This window comes from Corvus moneduloides, chromosome 21 (genome assembly GCF_009650955.1).
Source record: "Corvus moneduloides isolate bCorMon1 chromosome 21, bCorMon1.pri, whole genome shotgun sequence".
Classification (NCBI taxonomy): Eukaryota; Metazoa; Chordata; class Aves; order Passeriformes; family Corvidae; genus Corvus; species Corvus moneduloides.
Genome location: NC_045496.1, coordinates 9,329,428 through 9,346,299, shown reverse-complemented (window position 1 = coordinate 9,346,299; position 16,872 = coordinate 9,329,428). Strand labels below are relative to the sequence as shown.

At 50.4% G+C, this 16,872-nt stretch overlaps 1 protein-coding gene across 12 annotated transcripts in view; it reads left to right on the top strand.

The window, feature by feature from the left end:
• EHMT1 (euchromatic histone lysine methyltransferase 1) overlaps positions 1-16,872 on the top strand; it is a 116,417-nt gene that overhangs the window by 36,102 nt on the left and 63,443 nt on the right. The window contains exon 1 of one of the 12 annotated variants that reach the window (XM_032130664.1): positions 1,757-1,855. The exons of 7 other annotated variants lie outside the window; for them this stretch is intronic. In XM_032130664.1, coding sequence (XP_031986555.1) covers positions 1,850-1,855 — 6 coding nt within the window. In that variant the 5' untranslated portion in view covers positions 1,757-1,849. Of the gene's footprint in view, positions 1-1,756; positions 1,856-7,574; positions 7,865-11,370; positions 11,541-14,367; positions 14,390-16,872 lie in introns of those variants that run through there. 4 more of the 12 variants (XM_032130659.1, XM_032130667.1, XM_032130665.1 and 1 more) reach the window with 4 other exon arrangements.

Below are 16,872 nucleotides of genomic sequence, written 5' to 3'. Positions count from 1 at the left end.
AAGGCAAGGCAGAGGATGGGAATAGAATTTGTTGGCAGGGTGTATCAATCTGTGCTTAATGAAGGCACTGGGCGGTATCTGGGATTGCCCAGTGTGGCGTGGAGGGAATTGATCCTGCTCTGGGAACAGAGGGCCCTGATGAAGGTCTCTGGTAAGGGGCAGCCTGGGGCCAAATGGCCTTTGGTGGCATCCTTCAGCAGGAAGAGAGGTCTGAGGGGAGCTCAGCACGCTGAATTAGTGTGGTTTATCCTGGGTCACTTTACCAAATGTTTTGTGCTCTAAAAATATTTCAGTAAAAAGCAGCTCGCCAGCGCTTGGCGTGCCAGGCTGCCTGGCGCTCCCGAGGCGGACACGGTCCCAAATAATTTGCTAAAAAGCTGTGGCTTGGTGTTGAGGACTGGGCTGTATTTATCAGGGAAGGGATGAGGGAACAACGTCATGAGTTGTTTGCGTAGTGCGTCTGGCACAGATGTGCTGGGGCCTGATGAAAATCTTGGCTTGAACTTGGCTTGTGGCGTTGTACAGAACGGCTGTAGTGCTGTTGTGATTCCCTTGGAAGTTCTGTTCAGGAAAAAAGCTGGTTTGGTGTTCAGCTGCCACCCTGGTGTTTCCTGAAATGCTGCATTGATAAAGTAAATCGTTTTATTTTTGAATTTTCCTCAAACTCCAGCTCTGGGGAGACACTGCTCGTGTGCCACAGGAAGCGAACATGGCTCGGCAGAGCACACACAATTCACAGATTTCAACATCCAGAGTTGGTTTTGGCCTGGGCCCAACATGAGGAACAGGATATATATGTTCCAACTTTGTTGGGATTGAATAACCACTTTTTGCCCTGGCAAAGCTTTACTTTTGCACCAACTGTCTTTGCTTTCTGGAGCAGTTCAGTGAGCTGGAAGGGATCTGTAGGGGACATGCAAAGGATATGTGGGGAAATACAAGTTTTTAAGGAATAGTCAAGCTCCATGTGCAGATCACTCAGAGTATGCAGGGCTGCATTCCCCAGGTGTGCTCCAACATTGTGTGTCTTTCATATTTTGTTGTTTGAAAACCTGGGAAGGATTTAAAAAAAAAAAATCCTCTATTAGTTCTTCCTTGAAACAGTCCTACTGCATCGAGGGGACAAGGCAATGATGGAGGAATTTCAGGGCTGATGAGTGAAAAACAAACCTCTCTTAAAATTCAGGTCCTTAGGAAAGCATAGCATGAAATGTGTTACATTGCACTCTCTTTCCTCCTCTTTCATCCTGCTGTTTAACTTTGTTGCAAATGGAGTTAAAATAACCTTCAAGGAGCTTAGGGTAGACTGGGGTAGGTTTAGCTTTAAGATGGCTGGGAAGCACTATTTGCATTGCCAGCTAAAAGCCTCGCTTGAAGCCTGTTGGGGGAAAAAATAATATTAATGGCATTTCATGAAAACATTGTAATTTGTGGAAGGCCCAGAGTGACAAATTGGCTGGTTTGAGTGTCACTGGGAAATGCTCCTCTTGCACAAGGCTTGCCTGAGACAGGATTTTCCTTGCTTTTGTTCTAAAACGAGATGCTTGCTGCCTAAAAATGCCTGCGATCCCTGCAGTGAGAGCTTCGCCTCCTTGACAAGAGGATGGGAAGAGGAAGGTTGGCTGGATCGGGATGAATCCTGCACCTTTTTTTTTTCCCCCCCTTTTTTTTTTTTTTTTTGCTAATGACACTTCCTTATGCTTACATTTCATTAAAGCTCTGAAATGGCTGAAGATCAGCCCGTACTGAGCATGCTCCGGGGTGGAGGCTGCACCCATGGAGTGAGATGGATTTGTGGCTGGAGGAGGGATAGGCCTGGAGTCAGGACCTGGAGGGACCCGCAGCCGGGATGGAGGTAGGGCAAATCCATCGGTTCCTTGCCGTGCCCCTGGGCTGGGGGAGCCAGGAGACCGGATGGAGTGAAAACTGTTGGAATTGATTCAAAAGCAGCGTAGTTAAACCACTGACACGAGATGGCTTCAAACGCTTCCTGCGGATCCGTGGGGAGGGGTTTGGAATACTGACCTTTGCTGGCTGGCGGGCCTGCGTGAGGAAGGGACCTGTGTAATGTCAGGGTGATGACATGAGGTGACAGCAGGCAGGGGCTGCAGCCAGGGCTGAGCCTTCATATTGGCAGGCACGTGATTGTGTCTCATCGTGGGCTCGGGCGCTAATTATTATTAATGGGGAGCCTCACAGGGCTCAGACCTGCTCTGAGCAGTTTAAACCCAGATCCGTCTGGGACTGTGGGAGGGTGAAAGAATGTTAAGCTCAAACTCCCCTCTTTCAGACTTATTTTGCATTCCAGTGATGGCAAAGAAACCTTGCCACATCAGGTCCTCCAAACTGGCATGGAGAGGAGGGAATATGCACGTTTATTCCTTTGGCTGAGGGATTTTTCTGTGCTTCTTGCAGGGGTTTAATGTGTTGGTGAGTGGGTTTGGGGGAAGGCAGTGCGAGTTGTGCTCGGTTGGGCTCTTGGATTTCACCCGTAGTTGCCAGCTTTTTACAAGGAATGTGTAAGCACCAGCAGGTATGTGCTGCACGAGCCGATTGACTCCAGTTGTTGTACAAGCACGCTGCGTGGTGAGGTGCCAATAAAACATTTACATTGGCTCTGGATGTTTGTGTTAGCGAGGTGTAGGGGAGCTCTGGGTTGGTGTGGAGTTGGTGTGGAGTCAGCTCCCTCTGACCTGTCCCCTCACACGTGGGAGGTGTGACACGGGGGGCCCACCCGGCATTCCGGCCTGGCTGTAGAGACAGGTAAGGCAAGGGGTTTGCTCTGTCAGGGCACTGTGAATCCTTGGGTGGTACAGAGTTATGTGTTTGACTTTCTGAACAGAAATCTCTGCGATCATGGGCTGTCTGTGTGCTGTAAGGTAGATCAGCTCTTCCTTCAGGGCAACTCTGGCCACTTTTCACAGCATGGTTCAGGGGGTGACTGGCAAAGATTTGATTTTATTGCTGTGTCCCTGGTGATGGGCATTCTGCATGATGAGTCTCTTCATTACCTAAAGCTACTTGCCTGTTTATTGCCTGGTTCCATCTTTCTTGTGAACCCAACTCTTCCTCGGTGCTTTCTGGGCCTGTTTTGCTACCTCAGCCCTGTGCTGAGCTGGTGAGCAGCTTGCTTACTGAGCTGGCTTTTATGTTCCCTGCATAAAATCCTGCTGGAGCCCAGCTTGCTGGCCAGGCAGAACTTCTCCTACTCTTTAATGGTCACTGGCTTGTTTATGGCTGGATGAATGCACAAAGAGAAGCGTTTCTGTAAAACAAACAGCTTTGTGATTGTACAGAGAGAGGGAAAAGGGGCTGATTTTCTTTGGCTCAGATGGGGGCTGCCTTTATGGCTTTGCAGAATTCACCCTGGTGGCTTTTCCTCCTTGTGTGACTCTGGCAGTGGAGGTGATCTCAGCCCCAAGTTTTCATGTAGGGTCTGGTTCCCTTGATGAGGAAATTGGACTTAATCAGTTTCAGCTGCTGGAAGCCCACTGGTGTGCTAATTCCTATTGTGCTGTGGGAAGGTGTAAGGTAGCCTTAAAGACCCACTGCCACCTTATGGCAGTTGCTGAGAAGCAGCGTCTGTGGAGCCAATTCCGTACACACATCATGCTCGCTCTATTTCTCCGCTCCTCTTAACCAGGGATATTTGCATGGAGGCAGGAGCTTTGTTTTTACAGAGTTCATCTGCTCCTTCTGTTCCTTGCAGAAATTTGATAAAGTCAGCAGGATGGCTGGGAGAGCCGTCAACGGGCACTGTTCCATAGGAGCTCACGATGTGGGGAGAGACACAAAGGCTTCGTGGAGCACTGATTCTCCTCCAGTGAAGAACTTGCTTATTTTCATGTCAGTGCCTTAATCCTTAAAAAAAATAGGTGTGAGGTCAAAGAACAGGGCCACACTGAACACGTGAGGCTCGTTGGCAGGATCTCCAGCGCTTGTTGCAGCAGGAGGAGGATGGAATGTGCACGGCCATTTTCCCAGCCTGCTGCTGGCAGGGCACTGCAGGATGGCTTTGCACTGACAAATGGGGCCACTGTCCCCAAATAAACCAGTTAAACATTTGTCTGTGGAGCAGTGAGTGTGCTGGAAGCACAAACTTGCTCGCTGTGCTGGGGGTAGCATGCTGGATTTAGGACCCTTCTGCAGCAAGGCTGTGTTTGTACTGTAGGAGCTCTTGCTATGCCATAGCTGAATGCAGGGGAGAAATGGTGGATTTAGAGTTCCAAAATAGAAGGAGCTGTGGTTACTGTAAGTTAAAGCTGAAGGAATTTATAATTGGGAACTGTTAGGAATACAGTATGTTCTAAATTACAGCTGTCTGGCCAATATGCTGCTAAATAAAGTTCTAGGATTGCCCTGTAAATGAAATATTCAACACATATTCTTATCAAAACATAGCAACATCTCCCAGAGAGCTCACATCTCAATTGCTGTCCAAGAGGATCTTTTTTCTTTTCCTTTTTTTCTTCCTTTTTAGTGTGTATGATGTACTCAATGCAACGTCCCGGAGAACATTTCTTGTTTCCTATTAAGTAAAAACAGTTTTCAGCTCTGCTGGGGAAAAGGGGGGAAGGAAGGGAGATAGCTTGGAAGCTTTGGGGGGAAAAAAACCAGGTTTTGAAAGGCAGGGAAAGCTGTGATTCCAACAGATGCATTAATGACTGCCTGTTCTTCCAAAGCTGTTACCTGAGCCTGGAGGTGCACATTGGAGGATACCTGGGATACCCAGTGTGCCCTGGGACATTCTGATTAAGAAATGTTGGATATCATGGTTGAAGAGCGAAAGGAACATTTGAATAGCTTGTGGCGGAGCTGGAGAATGGTTTATAGCAGTGCAGAAACAATCGGGATTCCTGCAGAAATGCTCATCTCATACCCAAAGTCCCTTCAGCTTGTTGTGCTTTTGGGATTGCTTCCGAGGAGGCTGAAAGGGAGCATCAGATTTGATCAGCTGGAGGGTCTGCAAGAAGAGGAGCCTGATGGAAAAAAGGAAGTAAGGAAAACCCTCTGTATTTTGCAGAGCTAAATATTGTTCTTCCTATAAAAAGAAAAACCTCCCTTTGCCTCCCACTTTGGCTTCCCCTGCAAGGGAGCTGTGAAAATGCTGGACTTAATGGTGTCATTAAGCAAGAGCCCTGAGGAACCCGGTGTCCTTTGTGAAGGGAGGTGTTTGTGCTGCTCCCTTCCTCCTGAAAATGTGGAATTTCTGAAAGGGATGTTCGAGCCTTGCATCAGAGAAGGGAGGCCAGAGAGACGTGGAGTGAAGATACCCTGTAATCTGTGGGCCCTGTGAGGAATGTTTGGAAAGGGGGGTGTCAGGCATGGTGGGAAGGCTGCTGGAGAGCACTTGGGTTAAATAAAGGGCACAGCTTCTCAGGGCACGGGCCTGTTCTCATCCTCCATCAGCAGCAAAACCTCTTCCACAGCCAGCCTGGAGATGGGTGTGTGACTGCTGGTGTGCAGCACCTGACCCCTGCCAAGGGGGGACAAGGGGGTCCCAGGCAGGAGGCCCCTCTCCCACAGCCAATGGCTGTGCCCTGGGAGCTTCTTGCTCCTTTTGGATGACATAAATGTCAGGTTTCACTGACTGACACCCAGGCATTCCCTGTGGCAGAGATGCTGCTACAACGCCGATCGATTGCTTTACTCAAGTTGGTTGTTGAAGCATCTGCAGTGCCCTGACGAGCTCTGCTTTTTCCTTTTTGTTTCTAAACAGTGTTTAGTGCTTTCAAGGATGGCCATGAGATGTGAAAAGCGTCTCTGGTAGCATCTGCTCTCAGTGTATATTTAACCTCAGCAGTGAAAACATGTCTGGTGTGGAGATGCAGTGGGGAGGCTGCGGCTGTGCCGCCGTTCTCGGAAAGGGAATGTTGACTGTGGTGGATCATTGACACTGCCTTTGTTAATATCTTCATTTCTATTTCTGGGTTTTTAATGAAAGCTTGGTAATTTCATGCTGCAAGGAAGGGCAGCACGTCAACTGTTTTAAAACCATCTTTGGTTTGAAGTACAGTAATCTTTCGATGCGGTGGATAATGCAACTTCTCTCTGAATAGCCAGGGTTTGTTGCTTTTGTTTGGAGATTTTTGAATTTGTCTTTAAATGAGTTACCTCTACACCTCTCAGCGGCTGAGAGAAAGGCCAGGAAAATCTCATTTTGTGTATATTAAAACTTAAGATTCACATCAAACAAAAACCCAGTGGGTGAAGGAGTGATCCTTTCTTTATACTGTCACCTCAAATACTCCTTGCCTATGAATTTCAATCATCTCGATTTAGCCTTGTGTGTTTTAACTGTTTAGTAGTGAAACTTCTCCAGAGTGTGGAGAGGAAAACAACATCCTCATAGCCGAGGGAGATCTGTAGCAGCTCTTTGCTGCTTTCATTATTGCAGCTCTGCAAATGTGCCTGGCCACGGTGGTGAAAGAGCTGCTGGGACTGGAGGAAACGTGGCTTGTGGATGTTTCCAGCCTGGCAGAGCTGGCCATGGCTTTGTGCTGTGCTGAGGCCTGGACTCGTCTGGTGCTGGGGCAGGGCAGACACCATCCCCGGGCTCCTCCAAGCCTCCCTATGGATTTGGATGGCTTCTCCCTCCCTACAGTGCAGGCTGCTCCCTGCCCTCCCCAGCTCACTGTCACACGTTACACTCCACTCGTCTTCACTTTAGTTTCTGCTCTTAAAGAGAACTCTGTCTCTTAAGGAGGACGCTCTCCTGTGCTCTCCTCTTTTGGAAAGCTGTTTTTCCTTTGGCCAGGAGCATGCGGGTGGTGCCACGGGGCCATGTCGGAGTTTCCTTTTCCTTCTGGCCTCTTCCCCGAGGTTGCCGGCCGCCCTCCCCCTGCTCGGGGGGAGGTTCTCCAGCCTGACACCCGGCTCCAGCAGCCTCCTGCTCCTGCCTTCGATAAATGCCAGTCTTCCTTGAATCCCTTCCAGCCGAGCTCTGCTTGCAGATGTTCCTGCGAGCTGCTCTGGCAGTTTTACTGGGAGCCTGAGCAGATATGAAGGTTGCCAAGAGTTTATGCTTAATGGTGAAGTGGAACAGAGTCAAACTACTTTTATTTTGAAGTTAAAATTTCTTCTGTTATCTTGCTGGCTGGGCCAGCAGTATCCGTAGGGTTTGACATAGGCTGAGCTTAGAGCTCTTGCACCTTGAAATGAACTATCCCTTCATTAGGGTGAGGATGAGGATGGATCCATGAAGATGTCCCTTCATTCCATTCCCCCCCCGCTTTTCCATGACTGTGTTTGTGATACCCTTTTAAAGTCAGTTGTACCAGGTCAGGTTATTAATCCCCAAAGTGAAAATGATCCCCCTTTCAGATCAGCAGTTCGGATCTCGAAGACACTGTCTTGGACACTGCTCACTGCATCAGTTTAACCCATGTGCCTTCATCCCAGCTCTCAGAGGTCAGGGGCTTTGTTAAGCACAACAAAATCAGCCCGGGGACATCCCCAAGCCACTCACATCCCTCTGTGTCCCTCCTGCCTCTCCTTTTCCCACGGGCAAGTGCTACTCTTGAAGGCCACGGGACAGCACTCTGGTTTAAAAAGCTTTCTCTTTTTTTCAGGCGAGTGATCAGTTTTGAGGCCTGGCGCCCTGTCAGAAAGTTGACAGATGATCTGCATTACCGGTGCGTCCCCGGGATGCCCGGGATAATCGCGCTCCAATGGACGCCCTGGAGCCGGCAGGTTCTCTGTGAAATGGCTGCAGTGGAGGGAGCAGTGAAATGGGCTCTTCTGGGCATGCTCACTCTGTAGAGGGAGCTTTATCACATGAGCAGAAACTGAATCACTGCTCATGAGGATCTGGAATATGCAACTCTTGGAGTCTTCACCAGAAGAAGACAACAGCTGCCCGCAGGTACCGCAGGGTCCGTCCACCTCCCGTGCCTGGTGAGGCCCTGGCAGGGCAGGCTGTGTCCTGCCGGGCAAGGAGAAGCCTTGGAGAGGAGGAGCAGAGGCCGGGGAAGCATGGCCGGGGTTATTTGTTCATTTGTTTGGATATTCCTGCGCTCTGCTGCCCCGTGCGCGGGAGGGCAGGCGGGCTGGGATGCTCCATCCTGCTGGGATGGCTGTTCCAGGGGCTGTGCCGTGGGCTCCGAGGGGCCTCAGCACCCGGCATCGCCCTGGGAAACCTCGGGCTTTGTTCCCTCGTGCCTTTCGTTTGTCTCCTGGGGTGGGGAGGCTTGCTTGGGGTTGGTGTGGTTTTGGGCTTTTTTTGGGTGTTTTTAGGGTTTGTTTGTGCTTTTAAAGTGTGAAGTTTCTGGAAAATTCTCCAAGGAGCCCTCCCTGCTTGTAGCTCTTAGAAGAAAAAGGAGCAAAGCTTTGGGTGTCCGAGCTGCTCGAAGACTGAACTTCTGAAGGGGAGGAGAGGGCCTGTGGCCACATGGCACCTCCTCACTGGGTCTCTTGACAGCCTCTGCCTATGGCTCACTTGGGTAGAGGCCAGAGCCAACAAAATTTTACCAGGAAGAAACAATCCTTTTTATTTTCGGGTGACTTCCTCCCCTCTCTTCTTCTTTTTTTTTTTTTTTTTTTTTTTCCCTTTTCTTCATAGTAGCAATCCAAGGAAACAGCTGATTAAAAGGAAACATCCCCGGTTGATTTCATGGCAGGAGGTCCATGTCTGCAACATATTTTAAAATCCAGCCCCCTGGTTTTGCTCTTGGGAAATTTTTTTTTTTTTTTTTTTTTGCCCTGTGATTTGTGTTAGTGCAAGAACTCTGTTGGCTGCCACAGACCTCGGTGAGATTTGGGATGGACACAGAAGGTCCCAGGGCCGTGGAAGTCACGGACACCCCTGCAAAACACTGGCCTGAGCTTGCTGTGCTCCAGGGAGACCCTCAAAGCTGCAGTGCAGACACAATATTGAATTTTCAAGCAAGGAGCAAGATGTGAAGATGGCATTTAAAAGATTAGGAAGCTTACACAGGACAATCTGTGATACCTGATCTAAATATCTATCGTGTCTCCACTGAACTATAAATGTGCTCGTTGTTCATCATCCAGAAGAAAAGGAAAAGGCATCAGAAGTCACGAGGAGAGAGATGACATTTCTCTTTAACAGTGAAGAGCTGAGGCCTTGACCTGCTGCCTGAGCAGCTCCACCCAGGGAGAAAATGGGCTTTAGGCTTGATGAAGGCTGAGGAGACAGCCAAAAACCCGCTGAGGTGTGTGAGGTGTGCTCCTGTGTGGTGGTGACCACGGTGACACCTGTGTGGCGCCGGCTGAAAGCACCCAACGCTCCGTCCCTGCCGGCTGAGGCCCTTTGGAAGCGTCTGCAGGGACGCAGAAAAGCCTGACCTACTTTGGAGGGAAGAGAGCAGCCGAGGTCTGGGCTTGGCACTGCTTCTCAGCAAGGGTTAAGAGCCCAAAGTGGGGCCTTTGGGTCTTGGTTTTGTTCCATTTCATGTATTTAACTGACTGTGCAGTGCCAGCATGAGCTCTTGCCCTTGTCCCAGAACATGTTTGGGTAGAACTGGCTCTGTGGCACACACGGGGCATATTCCTGCTGCTCAGCCTCTGTGGGACCAGCCCTGGGCAGGGGGCAGAGGCAGCTCCATGGTCTGGCTCCCCTGAGCTCTCCCATGTGGTGCCATCTCCTAAGGAAAGAGGATTGTGTGCGCCTCATGCAATGGCAGCGAGTTGTTTTATTCAGGTAAACAAGGAGTTTTAAGGAGCTTTACTCTCCTGGCCAGCTGGTTTGGGGGAGGGCTGGCTTGATTCCTGCTGCTCCTCTTTGTTTTCCTTTTGCTGCTTTTCCCTGAAGTTTTTCCTTCTCGCCTTCCCGCTCCTGGAGCTGAGAGTGGTCGAGGAATGGCTGCAGCAGGAGAGTGACCGTGTGTTGGGGTCAGCCCAAAGGCTTGGGGCACTGATGGCGTGTGCTCCCTGCTTGCAAGCCTTGGAGGACCATATGTTCCTGCAGTGACATGGAATGTCAGTGATTTGGAAACGAATCCCTGAGTTTATAATCCTTAACTCCCATTTTCAGCCAGTTATTTTCTCTGACTCCTCTGAATTCGGAGTTTTGACAGCAGCCCCTCTTTGCAGACCCTTGTGGCCCCTCGTGTTTCCAGTGGGATTTGTCCCTCTTGTGCCCGTGTGAGCTCCTTGGTCCCTTGGGTGGAGGATACGTGTCTGGCTTTGCTGTAGGGTGGTGTTGGTCCTGGAGGGGGGCAGCGTGCCAGGATTTACAGTAGTCAGGAACAGAGCAGGAGCGTAGCTCTCAAACTGTACGAGCTAATTGGAAAGTATCCATTAAAAAAAAAAAAAGAAAAGGAAAATATAGAAGGGGATAAAATGTTGAGCAATCTTTTAAAAAATATCCTGGACTCCAACACAACAGCTTGCATCCCCCAAACCAGGTGATTTATTTATGTTTTTCCTTCAGTCCCCATCAGGAGGGGGAAGGACGTGGAGAAGGGTTGAGGCAGTGGGGGTTAAGAAGGTCTGACGTGCAAGTGTCCTCCCTGCAATGCTGCCATACTGTGCCCAAGCAGCACAGTGCCTCTTGCAAAGGAAGCTTTTCACAACTTGTCCTTGTTCCAAGGATGAGGAAACCTCCAGCTCTTCTGGCATTTTCTCTCTGTCGTAAGTCAGAGCTGCTTTCACCTGTGAAGTATGATCAGCACAGACGGGGAGAGGGCTGGAACGGAGTGGGGCTCTGAGCAACCTTGCAAGGCTTTTCATGGAGTTCTTGGTGTTAAATGAGGAACATTTCCCCTCCTCCTCTCCTCGTTTTCCTGTGTGCCTGCAAAAATACTCTGGTTTGCATTTAAAGGAGAAAACTGTATGTGCTGGGACTAAGCCAACTTGTTTATTTAAGGGAAATACCATATTTCCAACCCCTTCTCTCACAGAGGAAGGCTCAGCAGAGGATGGCAGACTGGGCTGGGGATTACATTTTTAGGTGACATCGAAGCACAGTTGTGATTCGAAGAAGCTAAAAATCATGGCTGGCATTCTGCATCGAGCCCTGCGAGTTCCTCCTCCCCACAGCCCCCACAGGGGTTAACCTCTCCCTCCAAAGCAGGTGGATTTTCACCTAAATCAAGGAGGAAAAAAAGGAGAAAAAAGAAACAGAACCCACCAGAATAAACAACAAACCCACCACCATCACCCCCCAGGCTTCTACTTGTCCAAGGTTTCGCAGTTTGCCTTCCCCCAAGGGGATGTTTGTGGCGGGGGCCGGGGCGCTGGGCAGGGACACGGGCCCTGTGTCCCTGTCAAAAGATGGCAGGTCCGTGTGTCCGTAAACAATGCGGTTATGAAATGGCAGCGCGGCCGCGCTGAGCATGCTCGGGAGCTGCCTGTAGGGGGAGGCGAGCCAGAAAGATGATCTAATTCCGTGCAATTCTTGGGATTGAAGGAAAAGACCAGGCTCCACTCTTAATGACAGAGCAGAAAAACCAGGCCCCACGCCGGGGACGAAGCCCGTAGGCCATGGAGGAGAGGGTGTGAGGATCTCCCACCTCCAGGACTTCGGGTGCTGGGCAGCGCTGTGTCGCTTTCTCGCCCTCCAGCAGAGTAAGGCCTTGGTGAGGTTTTGCTGTAGTTATTAGAGGGACAGGCCCGAGGGTGCAAGTTTTATGATTATGATTATTTTCATTATTATTTTGTCTTTTTTTCCCCCCCTTCTCTCCGTCCGCTTTCCCGGCTCGCAGGCACTGCTGTCTCGCTGCTTGGCCGCTCCACAGCCGGAGGTGACCCAGGTGGAGGTGGTGTGGGCAGCTCAGCCTTGTGGTCCCACAGGAACCCACGAGGGGCTTTCCCTCCTCTGCTGCCCCATGTGCCCTTTGGCTGGGCACTGTGGGGATGAGCAGGGGGACAGGGACCCGCACCGCTGGCTGTGGTGCTTTTGGGTGGGAGGAAGAGGAGAGTGGAGGCTGAAGAGGTACCTGAGCCCCATTGATGGGGATGAGCTGCCTCCCAGCTCCCCTGCCCTGGACTGCTGGATTCTGCTTGCTCCAGGCTCCTCTTGGTGCTCTGGTTTTGTCCTGGCTCAGCCAGTTCCTGGGGACTGGGTGTTTCTGAAATGGCTGGTTTGCCTTTGCTAGAGATAGTGATGAATCTTGGTCTCCATTTTAGGGTTTTCTTCCCCCCCCTCCCCTTCTGGGGGCTAGGAGAAGGCAGGCAGCAGCTGGACTCCTTGCTACCCTCAGCCCATGGAAGGAGGGGACGCCTTTGTCTGCTCTGGATTTACATTTGCCTGCACACACAAGTTGCACTGGCTTTAACTCTACTGGGATGCAGCTAGATGGGCCTGGAAGCAGTGAGGAAGTGTAAATCGATCTCCCCTTTCCAGGAGGGCACGGGCTCTGCAGACCCCCCTTGCCTGAAGCCTGCACGCCGTCGTGGAATGCCTTGCCTTGGGAGAAGTCACTTTAAGTCCTGTTGTGTTTCGTGCACGTGTCTCCGTGTTCCCAGCTGTTGCATGCAGGGACTTGCACCTCTTTCTGTGCTTCCCCCCTTCTCGGGGAGTTGACGTGTGCGGCTGGAATAGGAGAGAGGACATGGGGGTTGAGAAGGAAATGTTTCTTTTCTATGGAGAAGAGTCTGGATGAAAGGATTTCAGGAGACAAAAGCATGGCAAAGAATTTGATTTGGGAGCAAACTTCAGGCTGAGGGCAGTGCTTGTTGTGAGCTGCAGATAAAATTCCATGTTCACATGATTGCATGAGGCTTATAAGGAAGTGGCCTTAGCCTGAAAAAAAGGAGCTTTGAAACTGGTGACTGCTTTGTAGGCCAGGTATGCTGGTGGTTGTGTTTCTTTCCTTCTCCAGATCAAATGCTTCTGTTGTTTCTAATGACAGGCCCGTGGTCAGCGTCCCCACGAGCCTTGAGCCCAGGCCTTGCCCAAGCACAGTGGCGAGATCTGAAATGAGCAGCCTCCCCATGCCTACAAAAGAAACACTCTCTTTCTACAAACATTCTCTTAATCATTACTTCCTATATAATTAACTACAAAATGTTTGTCTTCTCTTCAAGGCAAAGGTTATTATGAGCAGGCTGGTTTGGGTTGTGTTATTTTTATTTATTTTTTTTTTAGGAGAAGGAGGGAAAAAATGAGTGAATAAGAATCTGCTGCTGCTGGGGTTGCATCATTTGTTGAGAGATTTGCCTGTGCCTTGCTCCGGCGTTGCTGCAGCCCTCGTTTTCCTGGCTGATGGGAGCTTTCCCTGGGGCTGTGTCCTGAGTGGGGTCTGGTGTCACCTCAGAGGGGTTGGTGACCAGCTGGAGGCTTCCAGGCAGGTTCAGTGCTGGCCATCCCGCAGAGGTGTTGGTGCATCCGCTGCCCCAGATGGGAACGGGCACTTTGAGGGGTCTCCTGCTCCCAGCCCTCTTCCAGATGGACCTGCTGTGTGTGCACGGCTCTGCTCACAGCAACACTGCTGCCGAGCCTCAGGTTCCCAGACCGTTGATTTTTAAGACATAAAAAAAAAAAAAAAAGGAAAAAAAAAAAAAAAAAAGACCCTGGTGAAGGTAGACATCTTGGCACCTCAGCCTGCGCTCCTTCCCGGGCTGCCGGGAGAGCAGAGAGCTCGGGCTCATGATGTAACTCTGCTCCCTTGGGCTTGGTAAGCTGCAATATGTTGGAGTTTTGCTGTGCATGTGTTGTCTTTGCCTATAAAACCTGTTTGGACCTTTGCGAAGGGCACCCGGATGGCTGATGAAAATGCCATGGAGAGGAGGCTGTGAAAGCTCTTTCTGTGTTTCCCAGCTTTGTTCTTTTTCTTTTCTTTCTTTTCCCCTTTCTTTTTTTTTTTTTTCCCCCTTGGTGGGCTTTTTTTCCTTTTTGGTTTTTGTTTGTTTTGTTTTAAAGGCACCACTGTAGTTTGTAGTCATCATCTGTTTGGAAATGCTGCAGAGCCTTTCCATGGCCGGTCTGACCTGTCTTCCATCCCCTCCAAAGACCTCATGGAGGAGAGGAAGCTTGTTTTCTTGTAAACAGAGGCAGAGAGGAAAAAACTAAACCAGCAGTAGCCCCTCTGCTTGGCTCCTCATGGCTCTTAAAGCCCTTTCAAAGACCCAATCAGTCTTTCTTCAGATGCACTAATTTTTTCTACCCTTTGAAACCTAAAAATTAAGGGTTGGGGGGGGGCAAGAACGCTTCGTGGCTGGTGGTGTGTGCTCTTTATGGAGGTTCTCCAGCCACGGATGGTTAATAATCAGTGTGGGGTGGGCGAAGGAATGGAGGCAGACGGCTGCGGGAAAGGGGGAAAGGAGGAAAAAAATAAATGGAGCGAGTGAGACTTTTATTGTGAAGCAGCGTGTGCTTGGCAGTTGGCTTTGTTGGGACTGCTGCAAGAGCAGACATTTCTCGGCGGGGAGGGTGGGTATAGGATTTCCCTGCCAATCGGGAGCGGACGGATGGGGCATGGGGAGGGTGAGCAGAAAGGGAAGTTTGCTCTGGATTTAAGGGAGGGGAGGGCAAAAAAACCCAACACACACACACACACACACACAAAAGCTGGAGGTATTGACACTGGCGGTGAAGTTGGTGCTAAGTTGGCTGGGTGGAGCTGGGTGGGAATGAATGGTCCTGGGTGCCCCGTGGGTGCCCCTCGGTGCTGGGCGCATCTGCCGGGTGCTGATGGAGCAAGGACGGGAGAGCGCTGGCCTGGGGGGACGAGGCTTCGAGTGCTTCGCAGGGGTTTCCTGTAGCTTCCTTCTGATCAAAAAATGCTTCAAAATTCACAGTTGGCTTTTTGTTTTTTAATTATTATTTTATTTTCTACCTCGATGCCGAGTTTTTGTTGGGAAGTTGTAACGTTGTCACCTCTGATTTGTCTCTGAGATAGGAAGCAGGAGAGCCTGTGAGATGCCACCTCAGCCAGCCTTGCCTTGGCACCCAGCTTTTGTTCTGTTAAAGGACAAAAGTGGTGGTTTCTCGCTTGGAGTTGGGAATTCTGCTTTGAGAGCTGGGCAGGCAGCTCTGAGCTCCTGGTGACTGCAGTGAGGAGGGAGGGTGGTCAAGGTCTGATTGACTCCAGGGTTCCTGCAGTGGCTTTTCTTCATGGGCGGGCAGCAGCAATGCCTCTGTGGAAGGGAGAGTGTGGGCGATGTGTGGAGTGAGGGTAGTGCTTAGAAAATGCAGAAAAGCTTAGGCTCAGATGGCTAAGAATGGCCTCTGGAAATCCTGGGGCTTCTTGTATGAGTCAGTGTAGTAGCAGGAATATCAAGACCTCTCCTTGTTGCAACAAAGGTTGGGAAAACAAACTGGTCCCTGTTAGACTGACTGAGGCTCTTTATTTGCTGCTGGTGCCTGTGGCGAAGGCCTGGGTGCCCCTGGCTGTGGTGGGAGCCAGGGGTGCCCTCGAGCACTCAGAGCTCTCTTTGCTCAAGTCTTGCAGCAGGATAGTCCATGAGAAAAACCGAGGTTACTCCCAGTTTACAAGAGGTCTGGCTAGAGGAGAGGTAGGGTTTACAAGCTCATGTTTGCAGCAAGGATATATATTACTGGCTCAGCAAAGAAATAAATAAAACAGCTGCTCAATGCTCAGACTTTGGGCTGTGTTTTATGATCATTTCTCAATGGAAACTGTTGGCCAGTGTCTGCTGAAGGTAGGTTCTGTGTCAGGCTGGGCTGAGCTGAGCTTTCTGATGCTCACAGCAGCTTTTTGGTCTGAGACTGGAGATCTGAAGGTGCTGTGCTTGGAACACAAGTTCCTGGTGCTGAGAGCACTGAGATGGGGCTGGGTTTGTGTCTGATTGTGCTCAGGGCAGGCTGGGGACAGGCAGGGACGGGCAGCCACCCACAGCCTCTGTCCTGTGCTGCAGGATCCATCCTTGAAGTGCTCTTAGCTCCAGGCCTGGCAGGTGGTGGAGGCTTTCCCAGGAATCTCTCTCCCTCCTTCCTTTAGCGTGTGTCTCCTTGCCATGGTGGCATTTGGGCACAGGACAGGGCAGTCCCGCAGGGATTTGGGGCTGGATGAGCCCTGCGTGGGGCTGGGGGCTGCTCTGGCAGCACTGAGTTCACAAACCTGGCAGGGTGGCTGGTGACTGAAACAGCAGCACCAAAGCCCTGCTCCCCTGCCAGCCCTGGACAACCCCGCATGGGCATGGGCGAGCTGCTGTGGGAAGGTTTGGGAGCTGCCACGCCGGGCTCCGTGCGTGTCTCATCCCCCTCACTTGCTTGAAGGGAGGTGGGCAGGTTGTTTTTCTTTCTTTATCACCCAGTGTGCTTTAAACCTTGTGATTTGCATGGCTGCAGGCACCATCTGCTCCCCGTGCTGGCCTACAACAGTTGGCTTGACCTGGGCTTATTCTTGTGCCGGCGGCGCCGGCGGCGCACGCTGAACCCGGCACCGACCTCCAGCTCTGCAGGGCACTCCCCATCTCTGCCTCCACACCAGTTCTCTCCTTAAACACAGCTGTGGTGAAGACCCCTTCTAGTTTATTATTTTTGAAATACCGTTTTCCTTCTGGTTTATTTTGGTAGGTTTGGTTGGGTTTTTTTTGTTGCTGTTTGGTCTTGCTACTTCAAAATAGAAGGAGAAAGAGAAGGTACTAAGGCTGCAAACCTGAGCTAACAATGTGATGCCAGGCATGTGAAAGGCAGAGGAGATGAGCAGGTGTTCCCTTTTTACATAAAATTTTTTTTAAAAAAGGAGGGGAAAAGAGAAAAATTGCTTTCTATAGAATTAAAAATAGAGCTCATTAACTTTAATGAACATGGGTGTTATGAATGAGGAGTTAGCTGTAGCTGACTGATGGTTTGTGTTTTGGATGTTCATTTGAATGAGCTGCAAAAAACCCAACCAAGCCACCAAAAGCACATGGGCTGGAAATGTTGATAAATGAGGTTGTAGTGAGAAGTCTGATAGATCTACCTCCCCCACCCAAAGCTTAGAAACTTTTGGGGGAGTC